We start from the raw sequence: 20,874 nt of genomic DNA, 5'->3' as shown, positions 1-20,874 counted from the left end.
AAATAGGAGCCATTTGAAGGTACCACAGTAACACAGAAAAGCCCTCAGTACAAACACCGTAATTCTTACATGAGAGTAGCAGTAACTGCTGAGATACCGTATAGGAAATTACTGAGATCATGTTGGTACACACACAAAACATATACATTTGGTAGAATCAGGATGCCTTACCTCATTGACCAATTCACACCGTAGATTGCCTGATTTCGATCTTCTTTTTGACACGTTCAAGAGGCCAATGTGTCAAAAAAAAAAACTCTTACAATTGCGACTGCCATTTCAACATACCAAGGTGTGGGTAATGTTCGAAAAACACATTCCCTAGCAGCAAATTAGGTTAAGGTAGAGTACAATCTATATGCATTAGTCGATGCAGAAGCTGAATATTAATAATATTTTTTTCTAAAAAAAGTTAAGGTAGGGTAAGGCGACCTGTAAAACAGAATCATCCAGAGAAATAAGCAATCTATGAATCTTGATTCAACCATATGCTTGTTGAATAGCCAAAGTACATCAGAGTCAGAGTCTAATGGGTCCCATTACTATTTTAGCCGATTTTCTGATTTGTTATTATAAAAAAAAAGAAAACTCTGCTCGGACTGTATTCGTCTGCAGGCCCATCTTCTCGGCCCGCATCGCGTTGTGTTCTTGGGCTGTGCAGCCTCTGTCTGGTCCAGACACGGCTCGGGTTGGGCCCCGAGGCACAGCGGCCTGCGTCTTCTGCTCCGTCCATCTCCGTGCCGTGTGCTGGCGTCCACCGGTCCAGGCGCCGCTCTCCTCTCCCAGACTCCCACCGCCCCGTCCCCGTGCCCGTCCGTGCGTGCAGCCGCCGGCGCCCTCATCGATCGACCCGCGCCCCAGCCGGATGGAGGCGTCAGCAGCAGCAGCAGCAGGAGATGGGGGAGGAGGCAGCGCCGCCACGCGGAGCAGCCCGGCGGCCGTGCAGGCCACCAACGACGACGCCGCGGCAAGCAAGCTGTAATCCCCCTTCCCTTCCCCCTCCCCTTCCTCTCCCAGCGATGCGATGGTGTCCGTTGTGCGGCTAATTTGTTTCCCTCCGTTGCAATTGGGTGGTGGATGGAAGAGGCGCGGCTGGTTTGTTGGGCCGCTCGTTTTGTCGGCAATTATTACACTTTCTGTTGCAGTGAATCGGGGTAGGAACTACAAAGCACTTGAGCCAAGCTCATAGGCATGTAGCACGTTGTGCAGTTCTCGTGCTAGGAAGATGAACTGGTGTAGTCCAATTTTCATGTGAAAGCCTCTCTTTGCAGCGAGGGGACATACAGTGTTATAGAAACGTTCTATTTTATTTTTCTGTGGGTATGCCCAGTTATCAATTTGTTGTCAACTTAACTATCTCTTGTGTAGATTAGCGGATAGTGAGTTCAAGCCATTGCTTTAATTAAGTGTCTAAAATGTCAACCCTGAACTCTGCAGAAGGCTCAATTGCATCTGTAGTCACTGCTATTTATGTCATAGGTTGAAGAGAACCCTGCAAAATGTGGGAATGGTTCTAAACTTAGATAGCATTCTGGTTGCAAACTAGGTATTTGCCACAGCATTTGTTGCTAACATGGCATATTAACTTGTTTTGCAGGTCCTGTGTTAACAAAGGATACATGAAGGATGATTATGTGCGGTTTTTTGTTAGGCGACCAACAAGGAGGGCTCCGATAATCAATCGTGGTCGGTACTGCTTCTGTATATTGTCTTTACTCTGGTGATGTAGACATTAAGTCTTTGGGAATTCTGAACCTTGTCCTTTCCAAATCACTGCAGGGTATTATGCGCGTTGGTCTGTTCTCAGGAAGCTTCTGCATCAATTCCTCGATGCGGGGAAGAATAGTAACAATGAGAAGCCTAAGCAAATATTATCTCTTGGTGCTGGCTTTGACACAACATTCTTCCAGTTGCAAGTTAGTCCTGCAATTCCATTATTATCCTCACAGGACAGAGATCTAATTCGTGTTGATGCGACTGGTTGATTTATTTTTGGTTCTTGTTTTTTCCCTACCCCAAGGATGAAAGGATTGCTCCACACCTTTATGTAGAACTGGATTTCAAGGAGGTATTGGAATTTCTCATTTCTGTACTGAAGTGGATTTTACTCCTTGATGCAATGTATTCTTGTGTTGTGATTTAGCATACTAGTAGTTATTTAATCTTTCCCACTTGCATCTTCTCACCCTTGTGCATGCTAGTAATATCTGTCAACTGCAAATGTTTGGCAGGTAACCAGCAAAAAGGCCGCCATCATCAACCATTATATTGAAATGAAGGAAAAGTTAGGCTCAGAAGCTTCGATTTCGATTGGTACTAATCTCATTTACTCTCTGTGTATCATCCCTTTTTGCATGTTGGGTCCTTCAAATTTGTAATTGGATTGACCCAAACTTCTAAACTATTTCATGCAGTATACTAAAATATCCTTTTAGAACTACCTATTTGTCAATTATTGACTAGATGTCTGCCTCTTTCTGTTGTATCTCACAGACATTTGTGTTTAAACACATACAAGCAGATGTGTTGTTTACTGAGTAGCAGTAGTAGTCAAGTCTTATATTCCATACAGAAAATTCAAGTCACCTTTTGTCAAGTTCTCAGCTAATGTGTATCTGCTGATTTATAGTAGCAAATAAGGAGAAGCATAAAGTACTAGTTACCATAGCAGAAAAAGTTCTTTTTTCGTTTGGTTTCAGAGGTAGCCGTTCCATCCTGTTTGGAAGAAAACTCTCTTTGTCTCGTTGTGAGAACTTCAAAACTTAAACTGGATAATGAACTTTTGCAAAATAGTACTTTCAGAATCAAGTCGGCATTGCAAGTTGGAGTGACAACTCCATGTTACAGAATTGGACATTTCTTTTTCTTGTTGTGCCAGCCTGCGCAATAACTTATCCATCTATTTCAGAAAAAGGTGAAGTGATAAGTACGCATTACAAGCTATTTTCTGCTGATATTCGTGACATACCAAAACTGGATTCAGTTATTCACATGGCTGAAATGGATCCTAGGTAAGCTTCTTTTCTACCCACTATGTTTAATCTATCTCTTCTGATATGAAAACATGTTGAACTAGAAAATATGCCACACAATATAGGGACACCGTCCAGTAGGATATGTGCATGATGTAGTTTCTATCTCTTTTTAATATAAACCAAGCTTTCAAGTGTTTAATATAACTTTCTGTTGTCATCAGCTTGCCAACCTTTATAATTGCAGAGTGTGTGCTTATTTATCTGGACCCAACTGCCACTGGTGCTATCGTGAGTTGGGCATCTCAAAAGTTCTCCACTGCTGTCTTTTTCTTATATGAGCAGGTCAAATAATTCTCATGGTGTACTATATTTTGCCTCTTAGGTGTAGCCTTTGGAATTGATGGCTAATGTTTTGATGCAGATTCACCCTGATGATGCATTTGGGGAGCAAATGATTAGAAATCTTGAGGTATCTGTTTACTCTATGTATTTCCACGAACCACTGTAACCTTTAATTCACTGTGGCACATTAACCCTTTGGCTTAAGGTTCAGTAATAAACATGGGTTAAATTTGCATACCTTGGTGGTGCTTGTATTTGGTTAGCTCCTGCTCTAGTCTGTACCATTCAGTATGGATGTGTTCTTTTTTGTTTTAGCATTAACATATCTCTTAATGCCATCTGTCATCCTGCTGATGCAGAGTAGAGGATGCCCCCTCCTTGGTATAAATGCTACACCAACCTTAAGTCACAAGGAGAACCTTTTTCTTGGCAATGGATGGCAGGTATATTACTAATAATATGAATGAAATATTAGCATATCGAAATGCTATAGTTCCTGGGGACTGGGGTTCTTATGATCATTTTTTCAGAGAGCTGTTGCATGGGATATGCTGAAAATCTATAATGACTTCATTGACAGTCAAGAAAGACGCAGGTAATGTTTCTAGTGATATCTGTAAATAGTATTGAAACCAAAAAAAAAAGTTTTGACTTCCAAATATAGAAGAGGGTGAAAGTGATAAGAGATCACTGAAAATAAAATATTATGTGAACTGGAGAAAACATCTCACCTATTGAATGTGATGCTCACCCCCCATTGAACATTGTTCTCATTTCTCTAGAGTTTTAAATTTGATCCTGGTTGAGAACTCAGTTTCAGCAATGTCACAATTGATAAGGCTGTCTGCAATGGATGCAGGATTGAACGATTAGAACTGTTTGACGAGTTTGAAGAGTGGTATATGATGCAGGTATGTGCCCCCATTGAGAAATACTGTTCTGCTCATAGTTCTGTTAAATTAAGTGTGTTTCTGCATCTGAAATTTTTGACTTCTGCTGTCAGGAACACTACTGTGTAGCCTACGGAATCAACGATGCCGAGGTTAGTTGACTTTATATGATTCTTGTGAATCACCTCTGTCCAGTCGAATTCACCAGTCTACAATTCTGTGTCGAGGCTAAATTTAGTCTTCCCAATTTCAGGGCATATTTGACAGTTTTGGTTTTAAAGAGACCTAGTAGCACTGGTGCATTGTCTTCTGTGTGTACCAGCTGTACTTGTTGTAAACTGATACCATTCGTACTAGTCTTCCCCGGAGTAGCCTTTGCATGATAATACAAGGAACAGGGGTAGGATACCAGTAAGCATCTCCTGATGTTGGAGCTTGCTTTGATAGGCTGTTCAAGCTCAACGGCGTTGTACTTGGTTTAACCTTAACGTCTTGATGGCAGTCGCAGCGGTGTTTGATGTGATTATGTGAAGCATGCCAGTTTGCCACAATATGAGCAGAACGGGTCTGATATGACTATGTTTTCCATTTTATTGTTTGCAAATTCAGTTTAGTGCGGAACCATGGCTGACACTGACAGTGCGATCCTGCTTGCTTAAATCTGATAGCACATGTTTTGCAGAATATAATTCCGTTACATTAGCTTAGCTTCTTCCGAAACGAGAGGAACTGACATACACGTCCGGCAGTACCAATTTGGCTTTATGTGCGAGGAGCTTTCAGGCCAATCATGGCGGCATGTCGAACATATGGAGTGAGTTAATTATTCATGAAAATTAACAATTATTTGTCCACCACATATGTCGAACACAAAGCAACTGCACATTCGCATCACACGTGGCATAATAAAATACTATCTTAGTCCCAAAATAAATTAATTTCTAAAGTTATTCTAAATAATACTATTTCAAGTTGACTAAATTTATAGAAACAAATACTGCTACATATAACATCAAATTATTATACTAGATACATCATGAAGTATATTTTCATAATATATTTATGGAAATTTGATGTCATAGACGATGTTACTCTATTTTAGGATGAGGAAGCCGCTTTAACCCATAAGTGACTAAAGATGATGCCTTGGTAATGTTATTTTTAAGAAAATGGTAGGAGTTCTACTAAGCAAAAATGTGTGGTCAAAAGACCACTACAATGCATAGCAAGAGTTAGGGGATATTTGGATCTAGGGACTAAAGTTTATGAGGTGTCATATCGGGTATCACAATGGGTGTCATATCAAGTGTTTGGATACTAATAAAGCTAATTACAGAAGCCGTGACTAATTCCCGAGACTTAATCTAAAGCCTAACTACGGCAGTGACAGTAGTGACTTGTAACGGTATGAAAAAAATGATGGTCCACAAGACATATTGTTGATGCCAGATCGGATCACACACCCGTAAAGACTAGCATGTCCGAAGTCGCACATGACCTATCACAGGCAGCAAACAACTCCAAAACCAGTGAGACCGATCAAAAAATTAGTTAGGCTGATTTGGAGCCCGCCTTTCACCAATAGAGCTCAGGAGCACCTCTTGGGAAGATCCATTCGGGAGATGCACGTCGAGGTTGTCCTAGGGTCAGCAAGGCTACCTAGAACGTTCTTAGATATCATGGAGAGACGACGTAACAAACACAACAGATTGGAAAAGTAGCCTAAAAAGGGAGGAATTGTAAATTTGATCAATGGGATGTTGAGTCTCTCAGTAAGCTATGGCCTTGTTTAGTTCACCCCAAAAACCAAAAACTTTTCAAAATTTTTCGTCACATCAAATCTTGCGGCACATACATGGAGCATTAAAGATGAAAATAAAAACTAATTACACAGTTTGCCTGTAAATCGCGAGAGAAATCTTTTAAGCCTAGTTATTACATGATTGGACAATGTTTGTCAAATAAAAATGAAAGTGCTACAGCGTCGTTTTTTTAAAAAATTTTGGAACTAAACAAAGCCTATGATCCTTCGATACATGTAGAGGGTTTAATCTTATCCTAGTAGGAGACATGGTCCAAGTGGATTTTGCTAGTTTCTCACATCAAAACATTGCCAAAACCTGATCTAGACACTTAACCAGTTTGGAGTCTAGGAAAACCGGCTTGGCCGGTTTCCAGGTTCGGCAGGGCAACTAGGCGCCTTAAAACAAACCGACTTGGCTGGCTGGGGAAACCGACAAGGTCAATCCGGGAGGCTGAGCACAAGGATTGCTCTCTTTGCCCTCCGAGCTTCAAATGTGACGATCCAAATATTTGTCTTGGTCTTCTAGACACCGGGAACATCGTCATGAAGACTTTTTCATGCCTCGACCATTTTTTTACTATCAACATATGCCCCCTTGTTTTTAGGTCAAGTATATGTAAACCCCAAAACATGAAAAAACACTAAATAGCAATGATCTCCAAATCATCACCCAAATTAGCATCTAAGGGTGATGTATACATGGGACATATTTATTCTAAGGGCGATAGCCATTGTTTGGTCAACACTTTAAGCCTCTTACAAACACTTACACCACTGGGGGTTCCCATGCATCCTCATTTACAGTGACCTCCGGAGGCATTATTCATAGTCGTCCGTGGACATTACATGGGATCGATGACCCTTGCACCTGCCCCAGATTCAAACCATATCCTCGAGGTGCAAGGGCAATTTGCTCAAACCATCACTCAAACCCTAAAAAGCACTCAACCACCCCAAGCACATGAGGACCGCTGGGTCTAACATTGCTCTTTGGTGCCGCTGTAGATTTGTCTCATCTGGTGACTGGTTGTTTTGCTCGCGTCCCTTCCTTCACGGGCCACCATGGTGTCGCCCTTACTTCACCACACAACCCTCTCTCTTTTTTGGTCCGAAGAGTCGTCCGGTGCTTACCCTCCCGCTTGGTTGCTATGGAGAAGGCGACGAACACCTACGATCAACACTATGGATATACAGAGACAAAGATACAAATGTTTGTGGTGATAACTGAATGGATGGTGGGAAGTCAATAGAGGGGGGGGGGGTGTTGAAGAGGGCGAAGCCTGCCCCAACAGGTGGCACACATGCAAAAATCATGTATTGGATGATTACCATATCATTCACAAGTGTCAAACATGCAAAATTTATATAGGACATCTGTCTATTCATTAGATGGTTACCATATACAATCAACGACAAGTGGCAGGCATGCAAATATCAAATATGACATGTGTAACTTTCTTTCTTCACTAGATGAGTATAAATACATGCACTTTGTTCAATGAATAACAAATACAATATTACAAGAGCCATGCGCAATGCTCCAGCAAATGATCACCACATGATGACCTCAAAGGTGAGTTTTCCTACCATCATGACCTTGAAGCAGGCACGAAGCCAGCGGTGGGGCTAGGGGGGCTCCAGCCCCCCCTACCGCTGCTGGCCTAGTGAAATTTCTAGTGTTTTTCTTTTAATTTTAGACATAAATTTATAAAGTAGGGTGGGCTGAGAACTTTATTTTTTAGATATATTTTGTGAATTTTATTATTGGTCTATATTTTTAATCTAAGACTACTTTAAACTAATATTTTTTTTATTACGAAGGATAATAGTAGAGCTAAGTCGATGTAGAATTTTTGTTCAGCCCCCCCTAAATTTTTTCTGGCTTCGTCCCTGCCTTGAAGGATTTAAGAAGCTCAAAAGAAGTACCAACAAAATAGCGAGTTCAAACTTATTAGGTTGTTGCTCATTGTTAGACAATCAGAAACCACATAGCTAGATTGTTGATTTACATTTGGTTCAATAGTTTTTTGTGCAATTTTAGTGGAGCTCTTCACACCATTGGTCAATATGGTATGTGATAGTAAGACACCTAATATTTGTTTAATATCTGCAGGATTGAAACCACATCAAGAATACATCGTCCAGAGAGGCACCATAATGCGTATTATGAGCCAAGTCCAGCCAGACGATTCAAGTGTCACCAGTGATACCAAGGAGACCATGGACTGCATCATGCAATTCTCTGTGACCCTAACACTTGCAGCCATGCAGGAGGGCCGACGAGACCGGCACCTGACTATCACCGATGCCAACCTGATCGTTGGCTCTTCTAGCCTCGGATTGGTCGACTATGTGCAACTCATGACCGAGTACCTACGCCTGTACCATGATGATCCTAAAGGTGAGTTTTACTACACTAATGATATTTGTTAGGAGGATAAGGGGTATTGTCGCTAGCAGTGTGATCAAGATTTTGTATGTAAATAGTTCATTGTCGGTAGCTAGGTTGGGCTACATAAAGTGCTACCGACAAATGAACCAGTTAGACTAAGATGTCTTTTCCTTTCTAAAAAGGATTTAAGAAGTCCGCAAGAAGTACCGACAAAATAGCGAGTCGAAACTTATTAGGCCGTTAGTCATTTTTTGACAATTGATCAGAAAACACATAGCCAGATTGTTGATATTACATCTGTTTCAATAAATATTTTTTGGTACAATTTCAGTGGAGCTCTTCGTTTACTTGACATGTGGCGCCTAATGATTTTTTAATATCTGTAGGATCAAAACCACTTGAAGAGTACACCATCCCCAAAGGCACCATAACACGTATCTTGTGCCAAGTACTGCCACAAGATCCAAGCAGCCAAGGGTCACCAACAGTGCCAAGGAGACCATGGACCAGTGCATAGTGCAATTATCTACGTCCTCACATGGGTGGCCATGTAGGAGTGCCGGCAAGACCAGCGCCTCACTGTCACTGCCGACGACCGCTTTGTTATCCTCAAACTTGCTGATTACATGCAGCGCTTGTCCGAGAATTATATGTCTGTACCGTGAGAATGTTAACCACCAAGCTGTAGCACCGCCAACACCACCGGCACCTGTGGCCCTGACCGTGCAGGAAGTGTCGGCAGTGCCACCACCACCACCGTACCGTCACCGGATCTCACGCTGCAGTTGGGCCTGCCATCCGTGCCAGATTTCATGGAGCTAGCACCTCGTACTGACATGTATGCGTTGTGGCCTGGAGCAGCATTGGTGGCGGCAGGCACCTTGCTGGCTGATGCCTCCACCTGCTGTTGACGACGACGATGAAGACGAGTGAAGTGTGAACTTTGAGTAGGCTTGCTCTAAGTAGTATTTGCTTTAATTAATTCGACTATTAAGTGAACGAGGCATTTGGAGTGCCCTTTTTATGTTCTATGGTTCTAAATATGGTGTTTCAGAATAATATTTCAGCCATGCTTTGCAGGAGATTGCTATATATTGTTGTTCAATCAAAATTTACTCTTGTACTGGAATATTGTCTAGCAAGTTGTATCTTGTTCCTCATCGTTACAGTACGGGTATCAAGTTTTAATACTTGTGTAATATAGTCAAGTGATCATTATTGTTGTTCCTCATTATTTACAAATTGTTAGTCAAAGAGCCACCAGGCATACACAGTTCATATATCTGTTAATGATTATTTGTTTCTGCAGTTTTCCAGAGCTCACGACGCATGTCACATCACTCCTCATCCAGCATCAGCCTGGTGCTATGGCTCTTGACCATCGACGCCGCGACAATGCGACACGGCACCGCCTCTAGCCCTCCACCACGGCGTCGTAGGCTATCACTATAACATTTTTAAGATTTAATTGGTTCTCTCTTATTTTAGGCTCACCATCGTAGTTGAATATATTGTAGTATGGTTGACATGTTACAACGAGTTTCATTACTGAGATTTTACCATATGAACCCTACTTACTCTATTCAGGTGCAACGCGAGTCATGAAGAGATGGGAGAAGGACTTTGTACACATCGATTAATGCACTTCTGAAGTACAGTTTGTATTAGCGATTTCTAGAGGAGAGAGTTGTAACTTAGACTCAACCATCCTAATGCATTGTTTACAATAACAGTTTCCATAGAGAATAAAATTTAATTAGCACCTACATGCACTACAAACAAGGAAGATCAGTTGTGGCAAAAGTAACCGTGTGACATAATAATACTGCTACATCTTAACAAAGCTAGACCTACAATATTCACATATCAATGTGCAAACAAAATATTTCATCAATGAGGAGGTTGCAAATAAGTCACACCATTACAGTGTTAGTCTCAAGGATTATTTCTCTTCATCCTTTGGCTCATGCCCAACATATATCAAGTTCTTGTCTCTTTCTTAATTTTAATGTACATGGCCTCATTGCAGGCTTCAAGCCAAATGCATGTTAGCCGAGTTCTAAATTAATACAGTAGGAGGTTGTAAAATAGTGAGGTCAAAAGACCACTACAATGGTACAGCAATTTGGTCTCCAGGGATGATTTCTCTCAAACCTTTGGCTCATGCCAAAATCAAGTTCTTGCCTCTTCTTTAATTAGTATATAGCACCATAATCAGCGTCCGATGGGCTGCCCAATGTCTGTAGCCTTATTGTTTACCAAATTTACTTGATGCACCAAGCTACAAAGAGGGTCGTTTGCACGTCGCCAATCTGTCCTTTGTCCAAGTGATGTATATATTAGTCCAGTTTTTTTTTTTAAAGTGCCTTGTTTTTCCTCAGTATATTAGAAAAGTCTGAATGGTGCAGGTGTGACGGTCTCCTATAGTCACACCATGGCATGCCAAGACCAAGGTTTTGGTGTGACAGCTCATGTAAGCATGCAAAGGATCACCGAGCAGTAAGAACTTAGGTTTTAAGAATTTTATTGGATATAAAATTATTCTAAAACATATAGGGAACATATCTAGTGCAAACCACAACCTCCGTGAAAACCTGTGCAAACCATGGTAAAAAAGTTGTCTAAATTTATAAAAAAAAACACACATGTAGATGATTTGATAATACACAACATTGTAAAATATCTTGTCCAAACTCAACTTTGTTTGTGAGATATAAAAATAACAAATTTCAAGCCAGAAAGGTGTCCACAAAATTTGCTAGAAATTTGTTATTTTTATATCTCACAAATGAATTCGAGTTTGGATAAAATATTTTACAGGGTTGTGTATCATCATATCATCTACATGTGTGATTTTTTTGGTGAATTTAGATGACTTTTTTGTCATGGTTTGCACAGGTTTTCACGGAGGTTGTGCTGTTTCAATAAAAAAATTGGGTACAATTTTGATGGAGCTCTTCATATACTTAGTTAATATGATCTGAGGCACGTAATAATTTTTTAATATGTGCAGGATCAAAACCACTTGAAGAGTACACCATCCCGAAAGCCACCATAAGGCGTATAGTCACCAGTGGCGCCGAAGAGACCTTAGACCAGTGCATCGTCGTGCAATTCTCTATGGTCCTCACACGGGCAGCCAGGCAGGAATGCCGATGAGACGGGCGCTTTACTATCACCACCGTCAGCTTAGCGAACCTCGGACTTGCTGATTATGTGGAGCCCATGTCCGTGTACTTACGTCTGTACCATGTGAATGTTAACCAGCAGGCTGTAGCACCCCCAGCACCACCGACATCGCCGGCACCTATGGTCCCGACGGTGCAGGAAGAGACAGCAGTGCCGCGCCACCGCCACCACCGTCTCCAAATCTCATGCTGCAGTTGGGCATGCCATCCGTGCCAGACGTCACAGAGCTGGGCAGAGGAGCACCCACGCTGGAGCCTATGCCGCCACGTGCTGCTGCTGATGAAGACAAGTGAAGTGAACTACCCGGCCTGCAGCCAGCAACTTTTCTTTTTTGACAACAGCAGCCAGCAACTTTTCTTTTTTGACAACAGCAGCCAGCAACTTTGAGTAGGCTTGCTCTCATAAACCAATGGACCAACCATGATGATCATAGTATTTGCTTTATTTAGTTCGACTGTTAAGTGAACAAGGCATTTGAGTGCCCTTTTCTATGTTCTACCGTTCTAAATATGTTATTTCGGAATAATGTTCTACCCAGGCTTAATTTGTTGGAGATTACTATTGTCGTGGAATCAAAATATTCATTTGTACTGGAATGTGCAACTACCAAGTTATATCTTGTTCCCTTCTTATTACAGTATCATGTTTTAATACTTGTGCAAGGGTATTAGTCAAGTGATAGCCAGATTTATAATCATTTAAAGTCAAAGAGCCACCACAAATACGACATATGTGTACTCAACATTATATATGTTAATGATTATATATGCCACTCTGTGGTGCTCCGTCGCGGTGGTGCTGCTCTGTCCTTTGATGATGAGCAAGCAGAGCCCTTTAGCCAGGCTTAGTGGAAACGCAGGGAACGGCCGCCCCATCAAATATTCCATTCACCTCTTTCTCTTTATCATCTAGCTCCCCTCTGCCCCGTCGGACGATGCCCTAGGCACCACTGTCCACCTCGCCTCCGCCACATCGACCTCCTTCTCGACCCCTGCCTTGCTCGCACCTCAACGTGTGTCCTGCGCTTGTCCTCGGCAAGGCTCGTAGGTCTACCTTGACTTGGTCCGATCACCATATTGACTTTATCAACACCATCTTCATCACCATCATCCTTGCATGTACACTCGCTTGTCAAAGTGTCCAAGTGCTAGCCGTCCATGGTCCATCCGCGCTGGCCTTTGGTCTCTTAGTCCAAGCCTTCACATTTATCCTTCACCGCTTCTGGTCCATCGTGCACGGAATCCCGCTTGACCCTCTCCATTACTGTCGATTACCTCATGCTCAACACCTGCACACATGACAAAGACAAGAGAGATATGTTGCACCCACAACTCACGCCATAGTCTCATGGGCACTTAACCAAAGCTTCGATCACCTCTTTACAATCATTCATCACTCATACATGGACACATATCAATCATGTGTTTACAGTAATTAAAAATAGATTATTTTGAATTTCAAGTAATTACACATAACATAACGTTACATAACATATCGTAGCCGATAGTTCTTCATATTATTTATATATGTTTATATTTAGTAATTCCTTTATTTCAGTTTAATTAGCGATTTATTTCAGTACATGGATAGTTTATTTCAGGCTTTCAGCACATGCATCTAGCCTTCCGAACCAAACGTTCCCCATACACGACCTTCTCGTATTTGGCAGTGCCACCAGTTTTCTCCTTGCAGAACTCCGCAGGCTCTATGGCAGCATCGAAATTTGTCTGCACAATTGGTTACAGCTTTCAGACAGAATGACAGAGTGAGGGGATATTAATACAGGAGTACATGTATTACCTCGTAAAAAAACACGGCAGATACACGGCAACCAAGGGAATTGTTGATGACTCTATGAAGCTTGGGCTTATAAATCCCATTCGAGTAGACCTAAATGGAACACATAATGATCAGTAACTAATTATGCAACCTACTAGTCATTTGTATGTTCAGAAAATAATCGGCGACCAAAGAAGGTAGGAAAGTAAATTAATTGGCAAAAAAAAACCTCGAGCATGTCACCAATGTTGCAAACAAAGGTTCCAGGAATAGGCATGGCATGTATCCACTTGCCAGAGTGGTTTTGAACCTGAAATTGCATTATCAAAGACTTTATGCAGACCGGCTTTATCTCAACTTTTCTCAGGAACAAAGGTAAGGACAGTGGGCTTTACAAAAGTATATAGCATAGTATATACTTGTTATACAAAGATTCAGGTCAACAAATCTACAAGAGAGCCAAAGGGAGGAACAATTAATTGATAATACATTGTACTACAAATAAAAGGTTATACAAGGGCGAAAGGAAACAAGTACCTCAAGGGCACATATATCATCAGCCTGGTTAACTAGTGCCAGAAGCCCTGTTGTTTTCAATCTAATCAAGTTAAGGGAATGCATGATCTCCAATAATTTTCAAAGTAAGCAACAGAACAAAAAACTCAACATTTAGAAAGATGTACTGACCGTAATCAGTGTGAGCTCCCCTGATGAATTTGTATTCGGATGCATGAAAGCACCAAAAAAACACTGTGAGATGTCCACCTAGAAAGCACAAATTTTGGGACATATAAAAGTAAGAGAAAACGGCCAACATGTTTTTTCTTACATTCCAGTTTCAGTGCGTTTCTCTTCTGGAACATCGGTTGAGACAGGATAGCTAATCAACCTCATTGGACAATAAGGGTCTCCTGCTACTGTCCCTTCGAATGCATCAACTGGCCCTCCCAATGCTAATGCTATACCCCGCATGATCTTCCTCGAAAGATCTGTATTGAGAAAGAGCGTGATAAACACCAGTAGTAGTGTCTAATGTGTCTACTGATGAGAACAAGAGAGCGATTTGAGTACAGTCTCAAAATGTGAACCTTTAAGGAGGCTGCTATAGTTTTCCAGAATTAACTTAGAATTCGAGAGATATTCAGGCCTGCAAGAAAGCTAATTGATTATAGATTGTTTGCTAGAAATAAGCAAATTCATGTTTTCATTGCACCTGACCATGCATGGGTTGAAGTAATTAACACACAAACGTTACATGATACAATGTTCTATTTCCTTGAGTTAACATCTTGAGTTCTAGGCCTCACTACCATAACGTAGTAATTAACACACAAAGGTTACATGATCCAAATGTTCTATTTCCTTGAGTTAACATCTTGAGTTCTAGGCCTCACTACCACATAACGTATTTTAGGAGATAGGCTCCCTAATTTAATAGAGGCGGGCATTTTGTGAAGCCATCTCTGTTAATCATTTACAGAGGCAGATATCCTATAACGTGACTGTCTCTGTCAATTTACTATTAACAAAGTTGTACATCTTAATACGGTTGTCTCTGTTAATTGATTAATAGAGCAGGACTTCTTGAAATATCCACCTTTAAAAATAAATGTAAAAAATTATAACTTATTCATATGAACTTAGATGAAGTCAAACTTTATACCATAATTATAGAGTGCGATCTACAACTTTGTACTGATAAATTTTTTATTTGAAACTTGTTTATAGTTTTTAAAAAATGTTTCAAACTCTTAGATTGTGAAATTTCAGTGTTATAATTTTCAAACTACCGTGGATGTTGCATTATCCGCACAAAGTTGTAGTACTCAATATGATCTATAACTTTGTAGTTAACAAGTTCTCTGTTTAAAGTCCTTTAGATTCCTAAATATTCATTTTACGTTCTAAGATTTTGAAATTTAAAATTTAGAAATTTCAAGCGACATCGGATGCTGATATGATCTATACCAAAGTTGTAGCTGTTAGTGCAATCTACAACTTTACATAATTAGTTTCAAAATTCTCAGATTTAAGATTTTTTATAATTTTAAGCTATCTCAGATGGACAGACACCCTGTATCAAAATTTTATATATCAATAAAATCTAAAACTTGTAGTTGAAATATTCTTCATTTGAAATCGGCTAGAACTTTCGATTACAAATTATTGATAAAAAGATAGTGTCCTATGTTTACTCACATAACTATGGTATTGCATATGTTAATACAAATTTCTACAAGCTTGCTCAAGTTAAATAAGTTTAACTTTAGGATAAAGTTAGAGTGAACTATAATTGAAACAAAGGGAGTATTAACCTATTGTAATACCCTTTCATATCAAAATTGTTTTAAACTAACCATTTTCTATATTGATGCAAAAGCATATGGCACTTCTAGATATGTATTTGTGTCAAATATCAAATAGGAGAGTTGGAGTTTGGAACATACCACACGTTAGATCCTTCAAGTATTTTACCAAGATCACCATATTTACCAGGTATAACTGGAGCCAAGTACTGCCATTGTTGTGATCTTGATTAGTTTATTAGATCATAATTGTATAACTTTAAAAAAACAAAACACATTATTTGATAACTCACATTAATTGCTTCGTGCATATCGCGTTTTCCTGAGGTGATATGCTGACCTAGTCTTTGATATCCTCTACAAAAGATGAACCATTATAAAGTCCCCATCAAATAAATCTTATAAGGACATAATAGGCATCTTTTAGCCGCCACACACCTATATCCACTATCAGGCGTCATCTTAATCTTCATTTTTTCCTCATAAGGAAGCTGAAAGATTTGCTTTGCCACGTCCCTAACTTCCCTCATCAACAAATCACAGATCCCATGGCCTTTCTGTTAACAAAGTTGTAAATAGAATTTAGCCACCTTGCTTAGATTTTGATAAACTCCTAGTTAGCAAGGAGCATATATAACTTGACTTTAAATATATGTCTTTTTAGTCCATTCATAACAAATAAATATAATCAACTGTATTTGCTGAACTAAGCATCATAATTCATTCAATATAAACATTAGTGCAGTACATTGGGTCACAAAAATTGTTTTAGCATGTTCCTTTGCATTACCGTGGATATATGTTCTTATTTTTATTTCTAACAGCATGAGTTCAAAAATATATCGTGAGTAATTTTTTTTGAGGAAACTGGAGGGGTCGAGGCCCCTACAGAAAGTTTTTTTATTAGATTAACCAAAAGTACAAACCAGGTTTAGGAAACAAAAAAGGATATCGTGACTAATTCAGTTGAAATTATTTGGTTAAGAGCTTAAAATATTTCTTGACATCACAAAGCTTCTATAATTGTTTCTATTCTCCATTCAAATCTCCTATCACGGAATTTTGATTGTTTCTATCCTCCATCCAGATATCAAAGCGTTGCAAGTTAAACTAAACATGTGCATCTAAGGCAATTTACTTAAAAGGTCTCAAGCAGGTTGTCCTGCTTCAATATAACCAAAGTTCATTAGCACGTACCACATAAAAGAACCCAGCGTTCTTGCAAGCACCATCCAACATTTGGACAACTTGTAGTAAATCCTTGTCATTGGCCATATTTGGATCATCAATCCTCTCGACAAGTGGGGCGATATCTAACAGCGGGAAAAATAACATTGTAAATATATATGTATTTTAGCAAACAAGACGTGTGTCATATGTATCCAATCTCATTAAAGTGAGAGTCAGGTGCATCTCCTCTCAAGAAGCAAAGAAAAATTACTTGGAGAAATATGGCCCACCTCTTTAAAGTTAGAAGAAAACTCCCATGAGAACTACTTACTAATCTCACAGGATTATATCACTTAGGACTTGTTTAGTTCACCCCGAAAACCAAAAAGTTTTCAAGATTTCCCGTCACATCGAATCTTTCGGCACATGTATGAAACATTAAATATAGACAAAAATAAAAACTAATTACACAGTTTACCTGTAAATCACGAGACGAATCTTTTGATCGGATAATATTTGTCACAAACAAACGAAAATGCTACAGTAGCGAAATCCAAAATCTTTTCGCATCTAAACAAGACATAGTTCCCTAATTGAAACTGAAATTTTCCCACGCTCAGTGGATTTACTGCAGTTCACCCGCCTATTTACTCACACTACAGGATTCTGGTACTTTGCCGAGAGCCCGAGCGCTCGGCAAAGGGTCACTAAGCTCTCGGCAAAGCCTTTGCCGAGAGCCCGCTCGGCAAAGACCGCTCGGCATAGTCTTAATCGGCAAAGACAGTCTTTGCCGAGGGCCACGCCGTGATCACATGTGGAGATGTCTGGATTTTAGACATCCGACGTTGCATCTTGCTCCAAATCTTCTCAAATTTTAACCATAGCTTCCACATGCGATGACACGACGCATCACCAAGTTTCACGATTTTCGGACTTCGTATGAATTTTATATAATTTTAATCCTCTTTTCGCGCACGTAACTCGACATGTTACCTCAGCGAGATGGTCGAGATTTCATGTGAGGTCTTGGATACGGACTCAAAATACACCTAATACCATGAATATCATTTTTTAAAGCACTGGGTTACGTTATTTCATGTACCTGTAGTTCACATTTGAGTTATCCCAAAACATAAAAAAAATAAAATAAATCAGTTAAATATACTACAAAAACTCAAATTTGTTCCAAACTTTAAAATATAGTTTGCAATAGTGACACAAAGCACCAAAAAAAACTCAGCACAAAAAACAAAAAAAATAAAAATACTTTGCCGAGAGCCAGCCAAGACACTCGGCAAAGATTGCTTTGCCGAGGGCCTTTCCAGCTAGCGCTCGGCAAAGAGCCTTCCTTTGCCGAGAGTCAAACGGAAGGCTCTCGGCAAAGGGGACGCCGGCAGTCGGCGTTTGGTGGACAGGGACTTTGCGAGAGCCCGCCTTTGCCGAGTGAACTGCTCTCGGCAAAGAGCCTCTTTGCCGAAAGCCTGCATTCGGCTCTCGGCAAAGAGAGCTTTGCCGAGCGCGTGACGTGGCCCTCGGCAAAGGAAGCTCTTTGCCGAGAGTCTACTCGACAGCTCTCGGCAAAGATGTCGGCTCTCGGCACGAGCTTGTGCACACGGTTATGGCAGAAGCGGCACCGCCGTCTGCGATACATCCACAACAGCCCAACCTATTTTCATTCTTGCTGTGACGTTAATTTTGAAAATAAATAAATAAAACTTTGTACATCTAAGTTTTCATTCTTGCAGTGTATAGCATTTATTTTTTACTATATATGAGGATATATATATTATGTCTAGATACATATTAAGAGCAATGTATCTAAAAAAAGAATGACTTATAATTTCAAAAAGAAAAATATTATATTACTTAATATTAAAGCATGAAAATTTCTTTCTCCATCGTCCATTGGTCCATTAATTGACCGTCACTCTCACCACTTTTTTTTACGTTACTCACTTCGATTCGATCGTTCTTGCTCTCATTTAGTTTCGAGTTGCAAGACCTCACTAGCATCCCACTAGGCCTAGATAGGTGAGTCCAAGCTCATGTGTGTCGCAATATGTATACACGTGTGGCTAACCTTCTATCTTTTTATTTGACCTTATAACAGATATAGGCAATAACCACCCATTTAGGCTGAGTATTTTCAACTAGCTTTTAATTAATATGTGCTTTAGGATTTAGTTACAATAAAGGTGGGCCAAGTTAAATTAAATCTAATAAAATCGACGGAACCTGGATTTTAAGCAAGCCAATCAACTTAGACAGCAAACTAGTCATAGATCAGCTGGTTGAGTTCCTTATAGTGGAACCTGTCTATCCAGGTTCAAGTCCTCAACTTGGCACAAGTGCTCGCATTTTCCTATATTTATTGCATGATTTATCGGCGCTATGCTTCCAGTGGTAGGCGACGTCGACCCCTTTGACAACAAGATATCTGTGGTCAATCTTGTAATATACTGGCTCAGTCCATATGAGGTGCTCATAGAAGTAGGGTTTTGCCTATGTGTGTTTATTAGGGTGAGTGTGCGTGCGTTGTATTGTGTAGTTCTAAAAAAATCATCTTAGACAAACGCAAGGTGCTCAATAGGGTATGCAGATATGTGTGTGTCCCCATTATAATACACGAATTGAACATATTTACTAGTATTTATATAAAAAAGAAAAGCAAGCTAGAAAGATAAATATAAAGAATATAACCCGACCCATATGTAAGGGACATATGGAGTAGCAAGCAATGGGAGAAGGTTAACAGCTTATACCAATGAAAAGCAAGAAAGAGAAATACGAAAAACACAACCCAGCCCATATGCAAGATTATTAACAACTTACCGATAAGAGGGATCGCGTCGGAATCCATTATTCCAGAGGAAATTAAAATGTTCTGCAAACAAACTAGCACTACTTGCTACACCAAGTGATGAGCCCATGAGGTATGAGGATTAGCTCTTATATATACATATAGATATAGGACCATGTGCTAGGAGCAGTTGATCCCCATCATATCACATCATTTTCCCCCAACCAATTCTATGCTATGTAATATTAATTACTAGGTCATTTTCATTAAGTATTCACTCTATTCTAAGATGTAAATCGTTCTGACTTTTTTTACATAGCTTTTAATGTGTATATAGACATTGTACATTAAGATATGTAGCAAAAACTATGTATAGAAAAGCTAGAACGATTTATTATAGTTTGGAACTGAGGGAGTAACTACACATTGTCCCAAACTAAGAGGCAAAAAACTTAGGGGCTAATAGAACCTACAGATCAGTATTGTATATAATAAGCCTTGCCATATCAGACAGAGAGAACTAAATAGACAACTTGTATAGTGGGTTGTCTATTTGTCTATCCGCAAAACTATTTAATACATGGATCCATCCATCATAAAGCACAAATAAGATCTCCATACACCATTTTGTTGCTTCTTTGATCTAAGTGGGATAATATAAATACATCAACGCAACTACAACAATTTTTTTGAACCATCAACAGAATAAGATATATCAATAAATATACCATATTATCCTCTATATTGTCTACATGTTGCAAATTATTAGTTCTAACAAGAGTCAAAGCAAATTTATTTTTTTTGGTAAAAAATCAGATTTAGATGAAGGTATTGTATCACATGCAACTCATTCTTTTCTAAAAGGTCAATTCTTTCTTCTATCTACCATTATGCGATCAGCTTCTAAAGGTCAATTCTTTCTTCTATCTACCATTATGCGATCAGCTTCTAAAATTTCAGCAACAATCATAGGCTTAAGAGTAACTTTGTTATGGCTGTATTTGCACTGAGTATTTGTTGACTTATTATGCATCAAATTATTTCTATCAACCCATGGTTTACCTAGCAATAAATTACATATATGTATCGTTGTGCAAACATAGGAACTAGCTCATATTATTGGTCGTATTCGTAGCTCACAAAGCCTATTGGCATCGCTACTATAACATGGTTTTTAGTGCGGCTAGTGAACCTTTGTAAGGACGGTTTTGCTAGCCGCCCCTAATG

At 39.7% G+C, this 20,874-nt stretch overlaps 2 protein-coding genes across 2 annotated transcripts; one reads left to right on the top strand and one right to left on the bottom strand.

The window, feature by feature from the left end:
• On the top strand, window positions 741-4,840 carry LOC8070707 (leucine carboxyl methyltransferase 1). Its single transcript, XM_002437750.2, has 13 exons — window positions 741-978; window positions 1,598-1,686; window positions 1,780-1,916; window positions 2,021-2,068; window positions 2,232-2,313; window positions 2,909-3,011; window positions 3,197-3,317; window positions 3,397-3,444; window positions 3,677-3,760; window positions 3,848-3,912; window positions 4,177-4,228; window positions 4,321-4,359; window positions 4,461-4,840. The coding sequence occupies exons 1-13, from the start codon at window positions 866-868 to the stop codon at window positions 4,494-4,496; spliced, it is 1,017 nt and encodes a 338-aa protein (XP_002437795.1). The 5' UTR covers window positions 741-865; the 3' UTR covers window positions 4,497-4,840.
• On the bottom strand, window positions 13,460-19,707 carry LOC8068425 (probable 2-oxoglutarate-dependent dioxygenase At3g50210). The gene is made up of 11 exons (XM_021448578.1): window positions 19,680-19,707; window positions 16,875-16,990; window positions 16,116-16,234; window positions 15,971-16,034; window positions 15,819-15,886; window positions 14,460-14,518; window positions 14,201-14,360; window positions 14,059-14,078; window positions 13,909-13,955; window positions 13,666-13,681; window positions 13,460-13,482 (listed from the first exon to the last, which is right to left on the bottom strand). The coding sequence occupies exons 1-11, from the start codon at window positions 19,705-19,707 to the stop codon at window positions 13,460-13,462; spliced, it is 720 nt and encodes a 239-aa protein (XP_021304253.1).

This window comes from Sorghum bicolor, chromosome 10, assembly GCF_000003195.3.
Source record: "Sorghum bicolor cultivar BTx623 chromosome 10, Sorghum_bicolor_NCBIv3, whole genome shotgun sequence".
NCBI classification, from domain to species: Eukaryota; Viridiplantae; Streptophyta; class Magnoliopsida; order Poales; family Poaceae; genus Sorghum; species Sorghum bicolor.
The sequence above is the reverse complement of the archived record's forward strand: the minus strand, read 5'-3'. Positions and strand labels throughout refer to the sequence as shown.